At 39.5% G+C, this 10076-nt stretch overlaps 1 protein-coding gene across 1 annotated transcript; it reads right to left on the reverse strand.

Moving 5' to 3' along the window:
* Positions 1–489: 489 nt before the first annotated feature.
* On the reverse strand, positions 490–10056 carry SAMD15 (sterile alpha motif domain containing 15). Its single transcript, XM_060163668.1, has 4 exons — positions 10036–10056; positions 8331–9974; positions 7392–7490; positions 490–1669 (listed from the first exon to the last, which is right to left on the reverse strand). The coding sequence occupies exons 1-4, from the start codon at positions 10054–10056 to the stop codon at positions 1433–1435; spliced, it is 2001 nt and encodes a 666-aa protein (XP_060019651.1). The 3' UTR covers positions 490–1432.
* Positions 10057–10076: the final 20 nt, after the last annotated feature.

The raw sequence follows: 10076 nt of genomic DNA on the forward strand, positions 1-10076 counted from the left end.
TATCTCTTCCCTCTTGCGTCTCCCTCCCTCCCATCCTCCCTATCCCACCCCTCTAGGTGGTCACAAACCACCTAGCTGATCTCCCTGTGCTATGCGGCTGCTTCCCACTAGCTATCTATTTTACGTTTGGTAGTGTATATATGTCCATGCCACTCTCTCACTTTGTCACAGCTTACCCTTCCCCTTCCCCGTATCCTCAAGTCCATACTCTAGTAGGTCTGTGTCTTTATTCCCATCTTACCCCTAGGTTCTTCATGACCTCTTTTTTTTTTTCCTTAGATTTCATATATATGTGTTAGCATACAGTATTTGTTTTTCTCTTTCTGACTTCACTCTGTATGACAGACTCTAGGTCCATCCACCTCACTACAAATAACTCAATTTCGTTTCTTTTTATGGCTGAGTAATATTCCATTGTATATATGTGCCACATCTTCTTTATCCATTCATCTGTTGATGGACACTTAGGTTGCTTCCATGTCCTGGCTATTGTAAATAGAGCTGCAATGAACATTTTGGTACATGACTCTTTTTGAATTATGGTTTTCTCAGGGTATATGCCCAGTAGTGGGATTGCTGGGTCGTACGGTAGTTCTATTTGTAGTTTTTTAAGGAACCTCCATCCTGTTCTCCATAGTGGCTGTATCAATTTACATTCCCACCAAGAGCATAACACATTTCCTTTTAAAAACTTGTAATATAAATCCTTTTTCTCTGTTTTTGACATGTATGCTCCTCTTCTAAAAAGGTGAATAAACTTTCTGCCAGTTTTCCATCCTGGGACCGTCTTTTGGGGGAGGGGCCCTTGGAGCCGCCTCTTTGAAATGCGGGCGTTTAGAAGGATGGCGCTTTGTCTCCCTGACGCTGGGGGTTTAGCCTAAGTGCTTGGCTCCAGGGAGTAACTTTCTGTTTGTCACTAAGATATGAGAACTTTTATTTTTCCTTTGGATACAGACAGTCAACATGTAAATAATGGATTATATCTGCCTGGCTATATAGAAGGGTAAGATTTCCTTGTCTTGGCAATCTCTTTAGTGGCCTGCCTGTAATGTGCATCACAGTCTGATTTTATGCTGATTCAATAATACAACTGTTTCCTTGTCTGCACTTATGAAGAGGATTATCTGGGTTGGCAGGTGATTTTACTTTTAGTCTGTTTCTCCATCGTGCTCCTACTACCCGATGAAGTACTAGAATTTATCAGGAATTCTTACAATTACCCAGAAAGAGAAATATTGCTATCTTTGTTTTAACAAGGGACTAAATTGACACACAAATAAAGGGAAGGTGCTGTGAGTCAGTGGCAGAACTAGGAATGGAGCCAGCAGTTCTTACTCTGATCCTGAATGAAGAGAAAAAGAAAATGCAGAAATACTACACTTCTTCCCCCACATAATTTAATTTGATTTTCAAGCTAAGTGAACGGCTTGCCCTATGGTTCAATGGAATATAATGCTGCATCCTCGTCAGGGGTGGTTATTTCTGGAGCATAATCCTGTAATCCCACTGCTTGCACAAATTCAGACAAGGTCAAGGAATCAGATTTAACTCCACTATGACATTTTTGCTCTAAAAATAAGCCAATATTGTCCCTGTAGGGAAGGCTGATGGAGCGTGTGAATAATGGCTCTTCAATTCCCAGTAGCTCCCGGGTATGCTGAGAAATTACCTGTAATGCAAGGATAATTTTTTAATGGGATTAACCTGAAAATACAACTAAATCAAGTAAGTTTTACTTAGTTTCCTAGACCTCTTGAATGCTAACCCCTTAAGCTAATTCTATGGGGAAATAATAACGAGATAACACATTGAAAGGCTTCCTACCCTGGCATTATCAAAACACAGTTCTTAAGAGAAACATCACATGATTTATCTTTTTAAAAGTACCACTTAAAGATGTTTCTAGACTCTTGCATCAGATAGCCATGAATGGGTTCATTTCTTTTTCTTGACTGAGCAATTTGACCAATGATATGAGCAGATAATATGTTCAGATTAGGAGCCATGACTTTCTCTAGGAAGGTTAATAAATAACTTTATAAGGGGCTCAGTTAACTAAGAAAAAAATTATTACTCAGTTATTCAATTTATTTGCCTGGAAAGAAATCTCAAACACTAAAAAGCAGACATTAAAGTTCCAGTTATTTTATTAGTGCCTATACTTGTATATTCTTTTAAAATATCTTTTGCCACAATTTCAGTGTCTCTAAAACATACTTTGTATTCATTGAGTACCATGCCACTTGGTATCCTAAACTGTCACTGCATTTTCAAAGTCTAGTTTTAATTGCAGGTCTGTTATAACACTGCTATTTGAATTCATATTCTGCCTCTGGGTGAGAATGTAGTCCGTGAAATTGCTGCTAGAACACAGTCAAAGGAGTATGTGGAATGGATTTTTGTTTGTTTAAAACTACTGGCCATAGTTACAAGGCTGGAAAATTCACACCACAGACAATTCTTAAACTGATGCAAAACTGCCCATTAGGAGTACATTTTAGATAGGTAAAATACCATTCTTAAAGCAGATGTATAATGTCCTTAAGATCTGCTTGTTGATTCATATAACAGTGTGGATTAATCTTAAATGCATTTTGCTAAGGGAAAGAAGCAAGACTCAAGGCCTACATATTATTTGATTTCATTTGTGTGACATTCTGGAAAAACTATAGGGACGAAAAACAGATTAATGGTTGCCAGGGATTAGGTGGAGGGATAGGCTGACTACTGTGGGGACATGGGAAGTTTTAGGGTGATAGAATCGTTCTATACAGTTTTGTGGTGGTGGATACCTGACCCTGTGCATTTGTCAAAACCCACAGAACTGTATACTAAAAAGAGTGACTTTACTGCAGGTAAAATTTTTAAAAGCCAGGATGTTGTGGGAACCCATGATGGAATATAAACTCTGGGCAGATGAATCTTAACTTTATTACAAATTAGGACATAATCTCACTGAAGGGGGCTGGGAAGAAAGGAGCTGACCTAAATAACTTTAACTTTGAAAAACAGTGCTTTGTCTAGTTAGTGTAAGGCTAATGACAAAAAGAACCGTACACAAATACTGTACTCTTTTGGTAAATTTGTTTCTTATAGGGATACATATTTATAAATAAGCAGAGCCAGGTTTCTCACTGTCAGAGAAAGAAGTTATAAAGAAGCAAAGTGGGGTAGGGAGTAGGAAGGATGAAAGCTAGTATGAACCCTGTGGTGATGGACTAGAGTCAGGGATATCAGTACGAACACATGCTTACAGAAATAAGATAAATATTTGTGTATACATGGGTTAGTATATATACATATATTTCCTACATCCTTCTGCTGAGAGTGCCTAGAAGCAGTAACACCTCAGTAGCAACAAGCACAACTAGTGACCACATCTTAATTTCTAAATACCATTCTCTAATAAAAGCAACCAGGGCTCCTTGGAAACATGCCTGCTTCTAGGGCTGTAGCAAGGAAAATAGAAAATGAGTCTGAAGTAAAGTGTAGTGCCAGAAAATGCTAAAAAACAATAAAATGAAATAACGGGAACATGTCAAAAGGACACAGGAGACAAACTGAAAGAGTTCCCAAATAGGGAAGAAGGGACAATTAAACAGAAGAGTTCCTTAAGCAGAGTTCCAATTAAACATGGAAGGAATGAGGAAACCAAATCATCATTAGAACAACATAGTAATAACTGATGCAGGCAAGGTACACTTATGAATACTAAAATTAGTGGGTAAAACTTTAAGAAACAGGTAATTTGCATAGCCTCAAACCACCTCCCCCAGTATATCTATTACTGTGGTATTTACTGTATGTCCATAAACTCTTTGATACTCTTCCCTCCAGGAGGTGGAGCTTAATTCCCCTCTCTTTGAGTATGGGCTGGACTCAGCAACCCACTTCTAATGAATAGAATATGAAAAGGGAAACACAGTAACTTGGTAGTGAAGAAACCTGCAGGCACCACCTTGACCAAATGATCAAAGTTAACATCTCCAGTAATAAATCACATTGATGCCATGTACTCCCTGATATGATTAGATGAGAAGGGCTCATCATCTCTGTGATACTCTCCCCACAAAGCATAATCTCATGGGAAACATAAGACAAACTCAAACTGAGGGAAATCTACACAATACCTGATCACTACTCTTCAAAGTAAGGTCATGAAAGATAAAGATCAAGAAATTGCCATATATTGGAGGAGACCAAGGAAACATAACAGCTAAATACAAGATAGTATCCCCAACTGGCTCCTGGAACGAAAAAAGGACATCAGTGGAAAAACTGCAGAAATCTGAATAAAGTCTGTAGTTTGTTTAATAGTACCGTGCTGGTGTTAATTTCTTAGTTTTGATAAATATATAAATGGTTTGATAAATGGTTACATAAGATGTTAACATTAGGGTAAGCTGGGTTAAGAGTATATGGGGGACTTCCCTGGTGGTCCAGTGGTTAAGAATTGGTCTTGCAATGCAGGGGACGCCAGTTCAATCCCTGGTCAGTGAACTAAGATCCCACATGCCGTGGGGCAACTAAGCCCATGCGTCACAACTAGAGAGCCCAAGTGCTGCAACTACAGAGCCTGCGTGCCACAATGAAAGATCCCATGTGCTGCAACTGAGAATGACGCAGCCAAAAAATAAATAAATATATATTTTTAAAAGAGTATATGGGAACTCTCTGTACTATCTTTGCAACTGTTCTGTAAAACTAAAATCATTTGAAAATTTTAAAAAATATATATTTTTGTTTAGTGACAATTGCTGACATGTTGTTATGAATTTGTGCTATTTAAATAGCTTGCAATAAGGCAGGTGTAATAAAATTCCTGAGATATTATTAAGCTTATAAGGCTCTACTTTGTAACATAAAATCATGCATATGAAAGGAATAAGCAATTCATCTATATTCTTCTCCAAATATTTATCACAGAGTTCTTTTGTTCACTTGATGGAGTGAATAGTTTAAAATATTTTGTGAATTATTTTCTAAGACAGAAAGCTGAAGCAAGTGCTATCTTGTCTAGCTTGTCCCTAGAATAAATAAGATTTATTTCTCTCCCCTTTTTACCAAGCTAGTGCATCACTATAAATGGGAAAGACAGGATAGTGGTTTCCAGTGCTCCCTTGGCCAAGTGAGAAGAATCAGTGTTTCTCTTTCACAGAACTAGAACAAAAAATCTTAAACTTTGTATGGAGACACAAAAGACTCCGAATAGGCAAAGCAATCTTGAGAAAGAAAAACAGAGCTGGAGGAATCAGGCTCCCTGACTTCAGACTATACTACAAAACTACAGTCATCAAAACAGTATGGTACTGGCACAAAAACAGAAATACAGATCAATGGAACAGGATAGAAAGCCCAGGAATAAACCCATGCACCTATGGTCAACTAAGCTAGGACAGAGGACGCGAGAATATAAAATGGAGAAAAGACAGTCTCTTCAACAAATGGTGCTGGAAAACTGGACAGCTACACATAAAAAAATGAAATCAGAACATTCTTTAACACCATACACAAAAATAAAGTCAAAATGGGTTAAAGACCTAAATGTAAGACTGGTTATTATAAAACAGAGGAAAACATAGGCAGAACACGCTTTGACATAAATCGCAACAATATCTTTTTCGATCCATATCCCAGAGTAATAGAAAACAAATGGGACCTAATTTAACTCAAAAGAAACCATAAACAAAACGAAAAGACAACCCACAGAATGAGAGAAAATAGTTGCAAATGATGCGACTGACAAAGGATTAGTCTCCAAAATTTACAAACAGCTCATGTAGCTCAATATCAAAAAAACAAACAACCCAATCAAAAAATGGGCAGAAGACCTAAAGAGACATTTCTCCAAAGAAGATATACAGATTGCCAACAAACACATGAAAGGATGCTCAACATCACTAATCATTAGAGAAATGCAAATCAAAACTGCAATGAGGTATCACCCCACACCCACCAGAATGGCCATCTTCAAAAAATCTGCAAACAATAAATGCTGGCGAGGGTGTGGAGAAAAGGGAACCCTCCTACACTGTTGGTGGGAATGTAAATTGATACAGCCACTATGGACAACAGTGTGGTGTCCATAGCTCTAAAAGTAGAGCTACTATATGATTCAGCAATCCCACTCTTGGGCATATATCCAGAGAAAAACATGGTTCAAAAGGATACATGCACCCCAGTGTTCATTGCAGCACTGTTTACAATAGCCAAGACATGGAGACAACCTAAATTTTCCATCAACAGATGAACAGATAAAGATGTGGTACATATAATAGAATATTACTCAGCCATTAAAAAGAATGAAATAATGCCATTTGCAGCAACATGGATGGAACTGGAGATTATCATACTAAGTGAAGTAAGTCAGACAAAGACAAATATCATATGATATCGCTTATATGTGGAATCTAAAAAAAACGATACAATGAACTTATTTACAAAACAGAAACAGACTCACAGACTTAGAGAACGAACTTATGGTTACCAGCGGGGAGGGGAGGGGTAGATTGGGAGTTTGGGATTGACATGTACACACTGCTATATTTAAAATGTCTTTCCATGAAAAAAGAAAAGATAAAAATTAGTGTTTCTTTCTTCCTGCACCCCTCACCAGTCTCACCTATACATTCTCTGTCATCTTAGTATTTTGTAGGAAGAACAAAGGGAAAGGTGAGTCAGTTCTGTAGGTGTTAGAGACATAAAATGTATGACAGCTTTGGAGGAGAGGTTACTGTGGGCTGGGAAGATCAGGAAAGACTTCATGGGGAGATGAGAATTGAGTTGGGTCCTGAGGGATGGTTAAGATTCATATTAGTCTTGCGGGGGAGGCGGGGAACTGAGCAAAGATGTAGAGGGAAGAATGCACAAGACAGGTTTGTGAGGTGTGAGCTGGACCTGTGAGACTGAAGCAGAAGATTCACATACAAGAGTACCAGGTGAGAGAACAGTGGTGGGAGAAAACTTGTGGAGGGGCCTGAATCCTAAGCTGAGGAGTTGAGACTACCTTGTAAGTAGAGGGGATCCAAAGAAGCTTTGAGTAGTATGCTGTATAAATAGTTGGAAGGTGAAAGTCTAAAAGCAGGGTCCTTGAATCCAAAGGGCCTATAGACAGAGGCTAAAAGCAGGCTACTGGTACATTCTAGTAAAGGTCTGATAAAGGTCTGAACAAGTGGGAATGCAGAAAACCAGATGCTATAGGAGGAACTGATAGTTCTTGGGATCTTTGTGGGGATCAAAGGAAAGAGAGGAAGCAACCACTCTGAGCCTGGGAAACGAGGGGTATGATAACACCTTTGGGAGAAATTGGAGGCCACGTTGGAATAAAAGGAGGATGGTTTGAGGTGGTAGCACTGTTTCAGTGCTCTAGTGGGAAATTATACACAACTCACCTTCATGTCCTCGAAATCTGTTATACCCATCTGAGGGAGGTTTGAGCAGTTTACGTGGATGAGTTTTCGGCCACTGATGAAGTTTGTGGTAAAACACTCCTGTCAGTACAATGAGAACATTACTCAAAAGATGTATGGCAAATACAGGAAGAAAAAAAGCAAGAAAGAGAAAAGGAGGTGGGAAGGAAGGAAAGAGGGAGGGAGGGGAGGAGGAATAAATAAATCATATTTGTCTCTAGCTCTGTACTGAGAAAAAATTGTAATTTAATAATCCCACATATTTTCCATCTAAACTCTTGATTAAATTTCACACTGCTGCTTAATTTTTTTTTTTTTGGCACGATACAACCAGTGCTTCTTTCTTGCCTCAACTACATTTTTAACTACAGTGGTACCAAAGATTTCAGATCTTGTTTTGTTTGTGGAACATAGTTGGCAGTGAAATAATAGGATTCACCCTATTTAAAAAAGAAAACTATCCTTGGTTAATTGGCTATATAAATTAGTACTGTTAGGTGATCATGATACGTATAACACATTTGGGGCAGACACTAAGATTAATAGTACAAGTTCAAGTTAAGGGAGTTGCTACTAAAACAACCTAACAAAGTACCAAAAAGTCTACCTTGGATGAAATCTTTTTGGAAATACAGATTTCTATGAAAAGAAACCTACATAAATTTCTTAGTCTTTATTCAAGGATTGCAGAGAAGTATAATCACTGTGATGAATAGGAAAAACAAACGTGACCTTTCCTTCCTCTCCCAATATACAAATATGTATCAGTGGAAAGGCCAAAATTAAAATCCAAGTTACTACCATAGTCCATGCCTCTTCTACACTCCTTCTAGTGAAGATGCAAAAGCTCAGGTAAGGATAGAGGAATAAGAGGTAGAGGAATGAGAGTATACGATTTCAAAAAATGTTATTTTTGTATACCTTGTATTGAGGGAAGCCTAGCTGGCAAATCCACTCTGCAACTTTCTCTGGGCTCCATTCAAGATACTCAAATTGTAGGTCAGTACTTTTTTTTGGCTGCGTTTCTTTATCTTTAGGTACCAGTGTCACTGACTCTGGGGACAGATCTTTCTTTTCATTAGAGGACTCTTTTAAATCCCTCTGAGACTCAGAGTAATATGAGTAGAATTCATAATTGGTATCAGAAAACTGAAACAGATTTTGGAGTTCTTTAGAAAACTCATAATCTATATTCACTGAGTCTACTTCACTTATTGGAAGAGACTCTAACACAGAGTCTTTTGAAACGTCTTTAGTTTCTTTTACTAACAACTTTCTTGTTTGATAGTCAGAGTACTCTGGCTCATCTCCGTCTACAGAACACTTAAGTCTGATTGGTTCTGGCCTATCTTCCTTGGCAAATTCTACACATGTCTCTATTCTAAGTAGTGGTTTGGCTTTATATGGTAACTCTGAATCTATCTTCTTAGTTGGCTCTGTTTGTGTCTTCTCTTGCACCTCTGGTATGATCTTCTGTGGTGGCACCTGACCTGTTTCTTCAGTTGACTTTCTTGGTTCTTTCTTTGGAAACTCTGGTTTAGTCTGTTCTGGTGGCTCTGGAACTTGCTCCTCAGTTGACTCTCTTAGTGTCTCCTCTGATCTGGACTTCTGTGATGGTGCTAGACCTGTCTCCTCAGTTGATTTTTTCTGCTTATCTTTTTGATCTGGAGATTTGGTGTCCTCTGGTGGCTCTAGAACTTTCTCTGCAGTTGACTTTCTTTGTGTCTCCTCAGTAGACATACTTGGTTTCTCTTCTGGAAACTCTGGTATGGCCTGCTCATGTGGCTCTGTCCTTTTCTCCTCAGGTGACTTACTTTGTGTCTCCTCTGGAATCTCTGGTGTGGTCATCTTTGGTGGCTGAAGATCTGCCTCTTCAATTGATCTTCTTAGTTTCTCACTTGGAAATTCCGGTTTGGTCTGCTCTGTAGGTTCCAGACCCGTCTTTCCATGTTGCTCTCTAAGTGACTCCTCCCAAACCTCTAGTTTGGTCCCCTCTACTAACTCTAATCTTGTCTCACTGATTGTGGCCCCTGGAACCTCAGACTCGGCTTCCTTTCGTAGCTCTAGATCTGTTTCCTTAGCTGCCTCTATGAGCATATCCTCTGTGACATCTGGTTTGGCTTCCTCCTCTGGCTCCCCATGCTTTTCGTCCACAAGGACCTCCAAATCCTTGAAAAGCTCTACTTCTATCTGTCTGGATGTCTCCGACTTTACCTCTTTGGGAATCCCTAGCTCAATCTCGCTAGAAATGTCTGTCTTGGACTTTTGGGGAGCCTCTTCCTCGGACGTCCAGGTGGGTTTCAGACGTAGGTGTATATTCTTAGCACTCGCCGGTGTCTCCTCTTTGAAGCCCTCTTCTTGCGTCTCTGGTTGTGGCTCTTGGTCAGTCCCTACAGGCAGCTCTGGCCCTGCCTCTTCCATGCTGCCTGGTTCGACATCTTCAGTCACCTTAAGAGACTGAAGTTTTGGTCTCTCAGGCTGCAGGTCTTCATCTTCACCGGGGCCGGAATCGTAACCTTCTGGGACTTCAGCCGTGACGCAGACTAGCCGACGCGCCCAGGCCTCCTAGCAACCCCAATTTCCGATAGCGTGTCTATGGATACCACGACTTCCGGCCGGGTCTCACTGAATCTTGCCCAGGTTTCATTTCTTCTTTCAAGCACTGAC

The sequence above is a fragment of the Lagenorhynchus albirostris genome, chromosome 1 (assembly GCF_949774975.1).
Source record: "Lagenorhynchus albirostris chromosome 1, mLagAlb1.1, whole genome shotgun sequence".
In the NCBI taxonomy this organism is placed as follows: Eukaryota; Metazoa; Chordata; class Mammalia; order Artiodactyla; family Delphinidae; genus Lagenorhynchus; species Lagenorhynchus albirostris.

What these genes read in the sequence shown, in the direction of transcription:
- SAMD15 (XM_060163668.1), bottom strand. Translation starts at nt 10,056, where the DNA reads ATGAAACCTGGGCAAGATTCA. An exon ending in TAGGCTTCCCTCAATACAAG is followed by an intron (nt 7,491 to 8,330) that starts GTATACAAAAAT and finishes TTGTACTGACAG; the next exon opens with GAGTGTTTTACCACAAACTT. An exon ending in CAGATTTCGAGGACATGAAG is followed by an intron (nt 1,670 to 7,391) that starts GTGAGTTGTGTA and finishes CTTGCATTACAG; the next exon opens with GTAATTTCTCAGCATACCCG.